A 15,479-nucleotide genomic window follows, 5' to 3' on the forward strand; every position below is an offset into this window, starting at 1 on the left:
AAACCTTTTATTATAGATTTATAATATATAAAATTAAAATAAATTATGCATTTAACGAAAAAAAAATAATAATTTTAATCTCACGAGAAGAAACGAAGTCTAAATAAACAGTACAAAGGTATAAGATAATATTATATACAATTAAAAGTATTATAAAAAACGAATAATACATGAACACCCTTAAAATTTCATTTTTTTTCTTTGTTTTCTTAATGCATCTAATAAATTGTTTAATTGATCTTTACGGCTTAACGTGTCTCGTGAATACGTATTTTGGTTGTAGGATTTATTTAAATAATTTGTATCAAATCCTACGTCATCCTGCTGTCATCTGCTTTGAATAATACTATGTGAATTTCTAAAACATACAACATTAATTTAATATATATGTATAATAAAATTAAATATAGGTATAGACATAAAAAATAATGTAATTTAATTTAATTTTTAAGCTTGTTGGATGGTAAAATATGATAAACTATAAAAACTGTATGATATATTTAAAACTATAGTCTATAACTATATCTATTAGAACTAAATAATAAGATGATAATATTATTAATATATAACTACTTATTAATAATATAATTATTATAATAATATTATAAATATAATGTAGATGGATACTTAAAAAAATATACATTTTTATACATTAAATTCATACTTCATACAAAAATATTTTATATGGCACCTACCTACTTGTTTTATATACAAGTCGTATGATGAGTATATGTACAGCAATTTTACAACTTCTCATTTAAAATAAACTATAATTATCTTACTTGCTTCCTTGGCCATTTTTCAATAGATACGTATAAAAGCAAGCTAATACAATGCCAACCACCTAAAATATATCAAATTCTTAAGAATGTATAGGTAGTGGTGTAATTATTAAGAATTTATCCTGTAGCGGAGGGGGGAGGGTTGAATTTTTTTAAGTAGAAAACTGAAAACTTTATATCGTTTCCAAAAAAAAAAAAAACCTTAAACTGTACTAAAAAATACTTAATTTATCTATAATATTATAGTTGGATCACTTGGATTACTACTAAATTGTAAATAGGTATTGCAAAATATTAGTAAAATTAAGCTTTGGGGGATCTATCTTCCTAAGTTCCTAACCCCCCTTAATTACGCCCCTACCTATAAGACTATAAAGTATAAACAATAATTATGTTGCGGTACTATATATTGTAATTTGTAATAGTTAAATAGTATATTGTATATACACAATTGCATATTATAAAATATGAAAATAATAACATATTCTATTAAATCTCGTTTATAGATTTATTCAATCGTTATAAGCATTAGAAACTTAGTAAAAAAATTATAGATATACAGTGCATTTATATTTATTATAATGTATATTTATATTCTCTATACAGTATACATTTCATTTAATTTATTAAAATAGTTATGCTAATAGTTAAAAACGTCTTAGAAAAACCGGAATTTTCACGCTAAACCAGATTTTGACTAAATTGATTTCTTTACTTTATTACGACTCAAAATAAATAAATAAAATAACCACAAAAGCTTGAAATTTCCACAAAATATCTGAATTATCATTTTCTATGTATGATATACTTTTCAAAATATTTTGATTTTTCGAATTATTTATAGACAATAGAAATGTTCGATATTTTTTTAAGTTTTTATTTGTACAATCTATTACGCACAGAAACAATAAGTACAATAGATTATACAATAAAAAAAAAAGTGTCATAAATTATGGACTGTAAAGATTTTCTACCTTTCATTGAAAAAACTACGGCATGAATATTAATTAATTAAACGTGCAAGTCAAGACACTGCTGAAACATTTGTACAGCGAAGTTTGGCTATTTCAGTTATTATTTTGAGGTCGGTAGGTGTGGCTATAGTAATATTGAAGGGGGCTTTAAAAATTAAACGGAGTTAGTACTTTAGTTTGAAACCTTTGAATACGAGTAATATTAAAAAAGTTGGCACCTCTTGGCAAGAGCTGAATACCGTAGGTCCCACATAATAGGTTTTGATAGTTGTTTGTAGAGCCATAGAGAAAGGAGTTTAACAAGAAGTTTTAATTGGTTTGATGTAAGCATTAGACAAAGGAGTCGGAGTCGAGCGTTGAGTAGTCGGGTTTAGTGGTAACCAAGTAAGCTGACGGTCAATTATAAGATGTCAAGATAGCATAATTTTTTTTTTTTTGGTATTGAATCAGTTTTTGCTGTTTTACGGTATTTATGGAAAGATACAACTAAATCTCGAGTTGTATACATTCTTATAATATAATGGTATAAATGCATATTTTTATAATAATTAAATACTGCATTATCCAAGAAATTAGTAATTACTACATTATTCAAATTTACTACACCCATAGTAGCTTGACACCAAATGAACAGCAGAGTGGGTAACCCACTTGCCAATCTTTTTAGTTTTAATGAAGTAGGTAACCTATGAAGAATCTTGTTTTAAATTTTAAAGTTAAGTAAAATTAAAAATTAAAATTTCTTTATAAATGGACAAAGTCAAATAATATAAACTACGTCAACAATTATTTTTAATTTTCCTAAGTATTTTTAAAAGTACTGTGAATTTTAATTTTTATACTCATATAAGTAATAATGATCCAATAAATAGTTGAAAAATACAAAATTATTTTATCTTGGGTTTTTATAGTACAAGTAAATTATAATGGTGATAAATTCATAATCGAATATAAATTGTAGTATTTTTTATAAATTATAGCATTAAAAACATTTAAATTACCTGGAAAAGACCAAATGCCAAGGCAATATACATTATAATGGTTAATCTAGATTTCACTCGATTGTTTAATCCATTATAACATCCTCTTTGATAAATTATTCTTTCGTCAAATAAATTTCTGCACAGTGCACCTAATTCAACTGGTAAATTTTGACAACATGAAACAGGAACTAGATTTTCCGGAAATATAATAGACCAATCTCTAGGTGTATCAACTCCACAACATTCTAGCTATATTAAATTATAAGAAACTGAAATTACACATTTTTGTAATTTACTACCTATTCAGTTCAATTTAATAGTTTACCTTTATATTTATCGTACCTAGTTTAATTCAATTTATTATTTATTTTGATATATTACTTGATATTAAATTAATCTGATAAAATGTGGTTAAGTATGTAAAAGAAATGAAAATAATACATAAATTATATAAATTAACTAAATATTGAATTTCGTTTTAGTTTTGAATAAAAATTTTAATTTTCGTTTAAGATTCGCATCAAACCTTAAAGTGTGAAACATTACTATATTTAAAATGTATTAACATACTTTTCGTTGAACCGTAGACCACGACTGCCGATGAGTTTCATCAAACGAATATTTTCCCATGGACGTTTTTAGAGAAAATCTCAGATCATTATTAAAATTTTCTTTGGAAACAGAAGACATAATAGATAATAACACTTCAATTACTAAAACCGCTAGTAAAATTAATGTAAACTATAAACAAATATAACATTTAATTATTATTTATTTTTAATAAATATAACTATTATGATGATTCTTTATATGCCTACCATTATTGATAAATTGAAATTTTGTTTGTTAATACAATAAAATCCAAATATACTCGATATTATAATACATATACCTAATATAATAAACAATATTGGTGGTGCTATAATTGAAGCATTCAAATAATTTGAAAAACGTCCCAAATCTACAATAACAATGATGCCAATAACTATTAAAGCCACTCCTGTAATCTAAAAATATAAATAGGTATTTTAAATGTTGTAAATATTAGGAAATATATCTACATAGATTTAGTGATGGTATTTAAAATATTTATTTACCCCATATATCACATTAAAGATGTATAACAAATATTTTACCACATTAATACTTCCAGATTCCATTATATTATCTTCACAAATTGTGTATACTTATGTGTTTCTGAAATTGATTTACATAAACATTTTACATTTACATAATATATTATGTCTGTAAGAAAATACATACAATACTTTCAACTTAGTGTGTCTATGTGTGAACTACCATATAAAAAATAATGTGTAGTTCTATATGAATAATTTAAATTACCTTTAATAATGTATATAAAACCTTTAAATCATTTATAATTTTTAAAAGAATGTAAAAAAATCATTTATAATTATATATTATTTATGTAGGTATGGTTTGTTACTAAATTTAATAATACGAGTATGCCTAGTTCAAACGACACGATTCGAATAATATACAGACAAAAATAAATTCGAGGGAAGAAGAATATAAAGTGTACATCAACGTGTAGCTATAGTTATAAGGTGATTGACACATTTTTGATGTGTTAATATATGTATAACATATTATATAAGCCTATAGGCTGTATTAATCATTTATTATTCTTTTTTAACAGTAGTTGTCTAGGTGATAGTAACCATACACACGTATGTAACATAAATATCTACGTTAAAAAGAAAAAAAAGCAAGTCAATAATATTAAGTTGAATAATTTTGTTATGTTAAAAAAGGTCAACACTTGAAATTGTTTTCTTATTCAGTAAGTGCTCTAAAAGAATTGAATATCTTAAAATAAGTTATAACATGTTCAAAATATTATATAACATCATATTTGAGATGTAATGTTCATTATTGATTTTCGATAGGTATTATAAAACCACGCATACAGATGTATAATATATAGTCGATAATGCTTATATTATGTATATTAATTTAAATATTTTGTCATAATTTAGTGATAAATGGGAAAGCAGATTTAAAAACCAATAACAAGGCATTATAGTAATCAGTGAATACTGAATGTTGATGATAAACACAATTGAAAAATAGTCCTCGTGTACAGTATACGAAAATAGAAATGAGTATACCTAGGTCTAAATACGAAATGAAAAAAAATGTAAATTTCCACTTTGCTACATTATATTATAAATGCGTTCGAAGTTCACAAAGGATTTTTATTTAATTCCATCACCCCTTCAAGCAAACATTGCAAACCCACAACATATAAGTTTAATTATATGCAGTGGATAAATAAGAATACATGAGGTACGCATAAAAAAAAAAGAAGTGATTAACAATGCAAAAATAGTGAAGTATAAATTAATGATAACCTAGCAGCTTTTTTACATATAATAACCACATAGCTTGGTTTTTAAAAAAAATTTGCAATATAAAAATAATGGATCTCTATAAGTTATAAAATTTTAGCACCTCATAAACTTTACCTCTATAAACAAAATACGTAGTTACATATACCTTACATCGAGTCATCGAATGGTCCTTATACATTGCCAGTAATTTGCCATATCGACACTTGTTACAGTTTATACATAACATAAAATAATTCGTGGAAATAATAGGTGATGAGTAAAGACCGGATTTAATTGATATTGCAACTTATTTGTATCATCAAATAATTCGAATCTGATCAAATATGTACACGATTTGTATTAACTACAGTCTTTCTATTTAATTTTATGTTGCAATTTATTGCAATTTTTAATGTTTTTGCAATTTTGTATATTTTACGTAATTAAATGTACAAATCAATATATTTCTTAACTAATTTTATAATATAAAATAATAACATTATTATGGATTTTCATTATTGTTTAGATTATAATATGATCTAAGAAGTATAAAGGTGTAATATATGTATAGATATACGTGGCGATATGGACTTCTATGGGTTATAATTTATTATTATTTATTTATAAAATATTTTTATATATTTTTATAATTAATTTACGTAAACAATTACAGAAAAATGTATGTAAATGTTATTATTTAGGTTTGAGTATTGCTAATTTATAAATTAGTAAATTAGATGGAAACCCGGGAAAATCATATTTAATTTTATGTAAAGAACTAGTGGGTACCAATGAAACTATGTCAATTTGTAAATTCTTCTTTAAAAATATTTCCCGGTATTGAACAGAGTATTACTTTTTATAAGCGATTCTGGTACTTATATGGTGAAAGTAGCGAAAACATTAAAAACATTTTATCCAAAATTAATTCATATCCTGTGTTTGCCGCATGCAGTTAACAGAGTATTAGAAAAAAATTGTAAATTATATCCAGACATTAATAAATTAATTAACTATGGTATTAATTTATAAATGTTCACAATTTTGAACATTTTATTTATTTATTTTAGGAAAAAAAGCCTTCTTAAAAGCTCCATTTCAACAAATATAAAGAATTATAAATAAATAATATATTTTAATTATTGAATACCTCCAAGAACTTTTTTATTTTATAATTTGTAAATGTCTATCATAAGAAAATAAATAATAATTATACATTTTGTAATATTTCAAGAATACATTTTATAATGCAATTTGTACATTTTTTGAAGCAATTATATGATTTTATTGTATTATTTACATTGCAATTTTAGCATATTTTTAGTGTAATTAAATCCGGTCTTTAGTGATGAGTGATGACAGAAACGAAGAATATATAGGTACCTACCAGAATGAATAGAATAATCTGTTACAATCCTCGAATTCAATCAGTCTGAATTACGATGTAAAGAAGCGCATATATTATAGACTCTTATTGTAACCAAATAAAATTGCAATACAAATTTACGTACACTATATTGCACATAAAAAGTCTATTACTATCTTATTACCAGGTTATACAATAGCTGCAGATATCGAATAAGAAATATATACAATCGTTTACACTATATGAATATGTAAAATAGAAATAGTTTCAAGCATAATATAGTCAATTACCTTATCTTGAAATTAAATTTGTTATATCAAAATCTAAATTATATTTCAATCATTATTCATTGATTAAATATAATAGTATATTTAATCAATGGTTCAATCATAAAAAATGAAAATTAATATTTACCAATATCCCAGTATTCATTAGAAAACACATATTTGCATCCCAGGAGTTGTATTTTAATCTACAATGATATTGTGTATCTATAATTACTACATTCCTAGACTCCTATTACAATTTTGGTTAGAGCCCAGAGATTTATGACCATTACTTCCGGGAGGGCTATAAGGCTATAGCTACTAGATAAATGTGTAATATTATCATATATTATGATTTATTTTTAATATTTATACATAGTTACTAATAATATGGGCGATTGTAATTTGTAAGCTCTTCCGATTTTAATGACCTTAGACTTGTAAACTCTTAACTCTTCTTATGGTACTCTCCTGGGTCTACTTCAATACAATCTAAAAGTTAAGTAGGTACATGCAAACTCTCCTATAAGTCTACAATAATTTCATTTATTTACGTTAAAATTAATTGTTTATAATGATATGAACATACAATTTTTTTTTTTTAATTTAATATAAATATTAACTTAATTTAAAAAATAGTCAAATATATAAATTTTACTATTTTATTAGTAAATAATAATAATATGAAAAATTTAAATTTTAAATTTTAAAATAAAATGAGCATAAAGATTTAAAAAAATTTAGGGTGTCTTTTTGGTTTTTAGTCTATATTTTTTGTGATTTGCATTTTCTATAAATTTTTATAAAAGTTTTTATACTTAATTTAATTTATTTATTGTAATAATACATTCGGAAAATAAGGTTAGTGACATTGTGACCTTCGCGCAGCCTTGTGGTCGGTAAAGGTATTAATAATGTATGATCACCTAAGTTATTATATATGTAAACATCACATAATATAACGACCTTAAGACTTAAAATAGTATCCCTGCCAAACCAAGCAATGGAATGACCTATAACATTTTACATTGGTATTGGTGAATAATATAATGTCACTATATTTTTTCTTACTAGCCAAATCACTAAGATAAATGTATTAGGTATTTATTATTTTACCTTACGTGATTTTTGATAAAATAAAACTTCTAATATAAACGAAAGGAGACATCAAGAATTTCTCAGTACCTACGTAATAAATATATTGATAGTATAGGTAGAGCCCACTTATTAATACTTATACTTACTTATACATAGTTTCTGCATTTTTAAGCTTTGTATCCAATATACTATATATTTTAAGAGAATATTTAGAAAGAAATGAAAAAATTATGTAAATTAAGTAAGTGAACTGTTATCTTTTATTCATAACATGTATTATAAAAATTATTAACTCAAAATCTATTTATTTGAACTTCGATTTAAACGACTTAGAATATTTAAACTAAACATTAAAAAAAAAATTCTGTTAGTGACAGTAAATAATGTAATTTTAATTTGCAAAATAAATGCTTGTTAACCCATAAATATATAAACGTAAAAAAAAAGATGTCTTTAAAATAACTTAATAAAATTAATAATTATAAAATGCTAACAAATGCATATTATACCTATACTGGAAATAATCATACGATGCTCGGTGCTTTATCTTTATATAATATTGGTCGTCTAAAATGGATAGGTATCGGAATATGATATTTATAGTTTTTTCTACAATTTTACTAGCACTGGCGCTTAGTTAAAAAATAATGAAAATATTAGTCTATTTTTTTAGAATTTGACCCGACAGGTACCTGTTTTCTAATCAAGGAAAATAGAAATTACCCTAGCATTGATATTTCCACATTTTAAAACACATTTGTTACATTTATTTTTATTTTTTTTAAAACAAGTAATCATCGCAGTGCCTCCAAAACAAAAATATTTATGCAGGGTGTCCCACGAAAATCTGTCAAATTAAATAATTAAATAACTTTTGTTCTAATCAATATTTAAAAAAAAATTCTTTTAAATATAATTCAGACACTTGCGCTACATTTTTTATTTTTAATACCGAAAATAAAAACTTTAAAATTGATAAAAAATTTTTCCAAAATATTCAAAATAGCCAATTTGTAACTCTAATTTTTAGAAAAATTTAGATGGTAAAAATATTTATTTAAGTTAGATGGCTGAATATTCTTGTTAATTAAATTACATTATAATAGATACGTATAATAAATTAATACACCGTTTTTTTTTTCAAACGTTGAGGTGGATTTCCAGGAATTGTGTGAGTGGCTATATTAGATTTTATAAAAGTGGGTTATAATGGAAAGGAAGTTCATTATAAAACCATCAATAAAATATAAACATAAGAATAAGAATAATTTTTAAGTCTTTTTGACTGTGTAACGTAAAATTGGAAATGTATAATAGGACATTAATGATCGTGTATAAAACTTTTTTTTCTGATAGGGAGTGGTCGCGGCGATGAATAACTATTGAAATCTTAACCGTTTGAGAAGATTGGAATTGGGATTTACTTAAAGAGGCTTCAGAACACGGAGCAAAAATATATTTTATAAACAAAATTTAAAACTACAAGTAGGAATCTAGAAAGATTGAGTTTATACCTTTTTTTTGCCCCTTCTCATAAAAGCGTTTACGGACACTGAGCTTACCAAAATATGGTAGGGATTAAAAATAGATGTTGTTATTTATAAATGTAAAGTCATTATACGGAAAAAAGTTCCCGCGATACATAGTAATAACAAAAAAATGGATATATTTTGCAGATTAAAATTGAATTGAAAAAGAATCCAAATGAGCAGCTGAAGCCCAACAATCAAGAAAAATAAGCAAGATCTTTAATAATTTTATTTATCATCACACATTAAAATAAAATTCTAAAATATAACATTATTTTAAAATCAATAATTAAAGATAAATTTAAATATATGTATACTAACCAGTTGACAGTATATATTTTAAAGTAAAATTAAATAATGAAATGTAACTAAAAATAAGTTGTAATCATATAAAGTTATCACTTGGTATGTACAAATTACCAGTAGGTATACTTAATAGTTAATACTTAATATTATACATTTTAACAGATAGGTACCGATTGAAGATATTAGATATTATATTTGTATAAGCCAATATTAGTAAGTAAATTTAAAAATTATATCTTTTGTATTTTTATATTTATGTGATTATCTGGAACTGTAATTAAATCTAATGCAATTTTCGCTGGTTTCATTGTCTGCATCTTATATCTTTTGATGCACTACATTGAAAAATACACAGATTATTATATAGATTAAAATGAATCTATAATAAATAAAAATAAGAATATTTTGTAACGTGTTTTAAATATTTTGAATATAGGTAGAGATTATTTTCATTTTTATCGTATATAATATTTAATATACATTGTATAACTATGTTACATATTTATTTCACATTTTCACCACACAAATAATAAAAAAGTTGAACTATCTTATCAAAATATGTGTAATTCTTAATTTTCATACTGCCTAAGGTTATTCTAATAAAAAATATATTAATAAATAATATTTTATAGTTATCTCATACTGTAAAATTTGAAATTATAAACATAAACAAAAACCTATAATCACAGATAATGCATCATGTAGTAAAGATTGTTAAAAGTACATCACACCTGCATGTATGTCTTCGTCTTATGAACGTAAAACATAACAAATATGCGTTCAGTGAAATCTATTTTATGCTGTTAGCTTAATATTAAAGTAAATTTACATATTATCAAATTTTAAGGAAATAATATTATTTAGGGCATCTCATAGGCTTTTATTGACATTTTAATTTTAGTGTTAATATTAACTATCTCATTTAAAAATTAAATATCAATAAAAACCTATGAGATGCCCTAGATAATATTATTTCCTTTAAAGTTGATAATATGTAAATTAATTATAATATTAAGAGGACGCCATACCCGCATGTGTTGTCTCTGTCTTACTAACGTACATCATAACAAATTTTCGTTCATCAGAATATATTTTGTGATGTTAGCTTTAATACTAGAGTAAATTTACCTATTATCAAATATAAAGGTAAGAATATTATCTAGATAATGACATATGATTTTATTGATATTATCATTTTAAAGTGAATTATGAACATTTTAAAGTTGTAATATTTTACATAGCTATAACTCACTTTAAAATAATATCAATAAAAGCATATGTATGCCATTGTCTAGATAATATTCTTACCTTTAAATTTGATAATAGGTAAATTTACTCAAATATTAAAGCTAACATTAAAAAATGTATTCTGCTGAACGAAAATTTGTTATGATGTACGTTAGTAAGACAGAGACAACACATGTGGGTATGGCATCCTCTTAATTGGATAATAAATGTTACGAAACAATTATAATTTTTCTCGGGATAAAGTATTAATACTTATTAACTTGAAATATGCAAAGAACAAGTCATATCCATGATTTTTTTAGTATTAAACCGTTATCCAAACCCCATATCTCCAGTAGTAGTTTTATTAATGGACTAATTGAAGAAACTATTGATGCAACCTATTTGGTAGAACGACTCAACATTTATGTTCTTAGTTGCACTAGGTTTAAGGGATTATTTCGCCCACCAGTAAAGGTTACGGGTTATTCCGTTGACCAATTTCTATCTCATATTATAATTTTAAATTTAGGTATATTATCTGGTCAACTAATTATAATGTTAATTGTTTACGTAATTTGAATTAATTTTATTATATCTTATTTTTGTTATTTAATTTACAACTTATATGATTGTTAATTTTGTAAAATTAATATTATTCTCAATAGCCTGAACACAAATTTGCTGTTGAATTTTTGTTAAGACTAGATGGGCATCTTTTTAAAATGTTTTGTTAGCTTATATAGTTTTCAGTTTTGTTATACCTCTGCTAGTGTCAAACACATCTGAATATGTGCCATTTTTTGTCCAATGCACGATCTTGCACCAAATCCGTAAGGAAGGGTTGCAAATGGCTCATTTACACCATTATATTTATTACTTTTTAGACGATTCCAGCGATCTGGTCTAAATTCATCGGGGTTATTGAAATATTTTCCATTTCTACCACTTGTGAACATTGACATAACAACTAAACTCTATAACCAGTAGTAAAATTAAAATAGTTATTTAAATTTATAAAATAAAAGAATTTTTATATAAACATACATTTGCAGGTATTATGTGATCTGTTAAATAAATATCATTTGGAGAAATTCTTGCAATAAAAGGTGCCAATGGATACATTCTTAAAACTTCTTTTAAAATATTATTTAAATAATCACATTCCAAGAAATCTGTTTCTAATAAGCTATGTCTTAAATTATTTTGTATACTCTTGTGAAGCCCTAGAGTATATAAAGACCATTGAGTCGAATAAGCAGTCTTTAAAATACAAACATATAATCATACATTAATAATAATTAAACAGTTTATTAAAAAAATATAAATATATTTTTTTAAATTCTTACAGTATCACCAGCTGCGATTATAAAATCAATTATTAGCCTCTTAATCATATCAATAGGTATATCATGAACATTTAATATAGAATTTAATAAACCATCACTATCAAAACTCATTAATTTTGACACCAAATTATTTGCTACAAACAAAATATATATATTAGTAGTTAGTACTGACTGTCTTGAAAGTGATAAACTAATATTTTTTTAGTTGTAGTAGTTTTTTTTTATAATACTGTCATCAGCGCAATTAATATAATTAAATATTTGTAGAAATTCTTCATTATAAATTTCTTTAGATTTTAAGTTTTATATATCACATACAGATCCTTATGTAGTCTGTTTAAAGTAAGTTACAATATAAAAAACGTTTAGTTAAAAGTTAATAAAATCTTACCACTTTCAATAGAATTATCAACAGCAAGTACAAAATCATCCCAAATTTTCAGTTTTAATAATTTAGAAATTTTAGCAGGGATAACTGTAAATTTGGCAGTACACTGAAATACTTTTTGTACACATTGTGCTAAACAATTTACATCATTTGATATGTCATTTTTATAATTATCATAAAATCCTCCAACCAAATGTGCCACCATAACTGTAAACCATTCAACTAAATTATTTAATAATTTGTATATATTATAAACTATTAAAAATAGATTATGATTTAAATAATTAACTAATAAAAATATAATGTACTTTATAAAACTATAGTTTGGATAATAACATAATATATAACAGATCTTTTATATCTGAGTAACAAATACAGAAAACATTTTTCTCAAAAAAAAAAAAAAATAATAACTTATTTTATTCAAATATTGTTTGTTTAATAATGTATATTATTATTCTAATCTATGAATAATAAATATTAAATACACAAAGAGCGAGAAATAGTATTCAACCCAATGTAATTAAAAAGGTACATACATTAATAATACAAAGAGGTAACTATAGTCTGTCCAGCGAGAAAACGCGCCAATTCTGCGCATCCCCCCGTGATTTTGGTCGGTTTGAGGCGCGTTCTCTTGCTGGATAGAGTATAGTTATGTAATGTGTTGTTATTTAAATATTGTATACTTTACAAGGAACCCCAATTATATCAAATTTCTATCAGTAAAATGACACAACTTAAGTTTTAGAATTCATTCTGAAATATATAAAATGATTAGATATCAATGTTCTTTTAATTGTTATATTGTTATATTCACCTAATGAAGACAACAATTTAATATTTATTATTTATTAATTTAAAGTTAAACATTAAAAAGCTTACACGATATTGAAAGTTTGTATAAATCTCCTATAAGATTTGGAAGCACTTGTCCATCACTCAATTCCCATTCATTTAATAAATCATTAATTACAATTTTATAAGATTTGATAAAATTCACATTCAAATCTTTTAACATAATTTTATTAAATATTTGTCTATATTTCCACCATTCTTTTCCATCCCTAAAAACAAATAAATTATAATATTAAAATGAATAAAAGGATAAAGATTAGAAATGTTAAAAATAATATTTTTATTTATATGTAATATCTGTATATAAAATTATAGTAATTTAATAATGATGAAGTTGAGGATTATTTAATATTTATTAATTTTATAATAATTAATGATTATACCTATAATTTGTAATAAGAAATTATTAATATTATATAATTTACATGAAATAGAGTCCACGTTGTTGGCCATATGTGTCATTGTAAAGTAACCATGCTTCAGGTAAAATATGTTTGGGAAATTTTCCTTCTTGTGCAAATAATAATTTCATATCCAATGGGTTGCTAATCCAAATCGCATCAACAGGACCAAGTTTTTCTCTAAATACTGAACCATATTGTTGATGACGTTTATCAATATATTCATGTAATTTACGACCACCGCCAGCAGCCAAAATTGAAAACATTGTACCAACTACTGGTAAACCCTTAACAATAGGTATTTCTTTTTTGGATATAGTTCTTATATTTTTTAAATTTGAAGTGGACATAAATCTTGTTTTAGTAGAATTTACTAAAACTAATGAATTAGGCATTGTAAAAATACTTTTAAATGTTGTGGACTATGATACTGCTATAATCTATTAAATAAAAACAATTTTTAAATTAAATTAGTTGGAAAAAAATCAACATAACAAGACAACAAAAAGTGAGTGTATTGAAAATTTTTATCTTTAATTGATACTAATGAGAGCATATGATTTAAATCACCTAATTAAAAAATAGACATAATGAAATGTTAAAGTAAGAGGCAATGAGTTGAGGATAAAAAATAATCATGTAGAATGAAATAGTACAATGTGTTTTCATTAGGTAATGAATAATGACTAATAAACAGTTTAATATTACAAATAGTATGGTACATTCAATGATTATTGATTATAAACAATGTAAATAAATGTGATACCAATCTATTAAAATGTAGTAATAATGATCTGATTAGAAATTATCAAAGTCCATAAATTAAATATACTGTAACCACGGATATAGATACTAGTATCTATATCCGTGACTGTAACTGAAATGTCTATGATTATTAATAAAATGTTGTAAATGCAATATTTAGTAAATTTATTTACTTTAATTTTACTTTATTTACTAAACTGAAATATTTTAATTTACCTACTGGTTTTGTTGAAGATAGGGCATAATATGATGTTTAGTTTTTTTTTTTTATAATATTTATATTTTTACTTTTTAGATTTTGAACTCTCAAAGTCTCAACTCATCTTAATTAATTTATTATTATTAATAATAATTATATTAATAGTATCACTATATTTTAATTTACAATAGAACATTAATAAAATAGAAAATAATTAAGGAATAATTATCCATTCTTATTTAAGTTTACCATAGACTAGAGAGGCAAAAACCCATAGATAAGTACATATACCACGAGTGACGAGTACAAGAACGACTGTATTGAGTCTGAGTGACGAGTGAATTGTCTGTGTAGAATTCTATTGAAATTTGAAATTGAACAAACCACGGAAATAGATAATATTATCTATATCTGTAGAATGTGGTGTTTATAACCATAATCTTAGTTCATGTTTATAACCAAGGCCAAAATATCAACAAAAATCATAAATCATAATTAACAGTATAGTCAAAACGCAATAAAATGAATTATGTTAAAAAAATACCCACACTGTTTTTTTTTATCACATCATCATATGGTTAATTTTGCCAGGTGAGGAAAAATGGGTGTTATCTGATAATCATGTGATTGCTAA

General features: G+C 23.9%; 2 protein-coding genes across 7 annotated transcripts; both read right to left on the minus strand.

The window, feature by feature from the left end:
* Positions 1 to 4: 4 nt before the first annotated feature.
* Positions 5 to 4,639, minus strand: LOC132930247 (tetraspanin-9-like). Of its 4 annotated transcripts, none has more exons than XM_060996010.1 (7): positions 4,003 to 4,635; positions 3,837 to 3,936; positions 3,558 to 3,746; positions 3,310 to 3,480; positions 2,758 to 2,988; positions 700 to 844; positions 11 to 358 (listed from the first exon to the last, which is right to left on the minus strand). In XM_060996010.1, exons 2-6 carry the CDS (start codon positions 3,897 to 3,899, stop codon positions 779 to 781), a joined length of 720 nt encoding a protein of 239 aa, XP_060851993.1. In that variant the 5' UTR covers positions 3,900 to 3,936; positions 4,003 to 4,635; the 3' UTR covers positions 11 to 358; positions 700 to 778. The 4 variants fall into 4 exon arrangements, with proteins under 4 accessions (XP_060851994.1, XP_060851993.1, XP_060851992.1 ...); XM_060996009.1 differs by having other exon boundaries at positions 16 to 358; positions 696 to 844; positions 4,084 to 4,634; XM_060996008.1 differs by having other exon boundaries at positions 16 to 358; positions 696 to 844; positions 4,003 to 4,634.
* A 4,914-nt stretch (positions 4,640 to 9,553) lies between these two features.
* LOC132930246 (cytochrome P450 315a1, mitochondrial) lies at positions 9,554 to 15,248 on the minus strand. Of its 3 annotated transcripts, none has more exons than XM_060996004.1 (8): positions 15,095 to 15,248; positions 13,906 to 14,321; positions 13,508 to 13,689; positions 12,626 to 12,829; positions 12,235 to 12,368; positions 11,933 to 12,148; positions 11,650 to 11,862; positions 9,554 to 9,993 (listed from the first exon to the last, which is right to left on the minus strand). In XM_060996004.1, exons 2-8 carry the CDS (start codon positions 14,274 to 14,276, stop codon positions 9,889 to 9,891), a joined length of 1,425 nt encoding a protein of 474 aa, XP_060851987.1. In that variant the 5' UTR covers positions 14,277 to 14,321; positions 15,095 to 15,248; the 3' UTR covers positions 9,554 to 9,888. The 3 variants fall into 3 exon arrangements, with proteins under 3 accessions (XP_060851987.1, XP_060851990.1, XP_060851988.1); XM_060996007.1 differs by lacking the exon at positions 15,095 to 15,248 and adding an exon at positions 14,867 to 15,032; XM_060996005.1 differs by lacking the exon at positions 15,095 to 15,248 and adding an exon at positions 14,863 to 15,032.
* Between the last annotated feature and the right edge of the window lie 231 nt (positions 15,249 to 15,479).

This window comes from Rhopalosiphum padi, chromosome 4 (assembly GCF_020882245.1).
Source record: "Rhopalosiphum padi isolate XX-2018 chromosome 4, ASM2088224v1, whole genome shotgun sequence".
Taxonomy (NCBI): domain Eukaryota; kingdom Metazoa; phylum Arthropoda; class Insecta; order Hemiptera; family Aphididae; genus Rhopalosiphum; species Rhopalosiphum padi.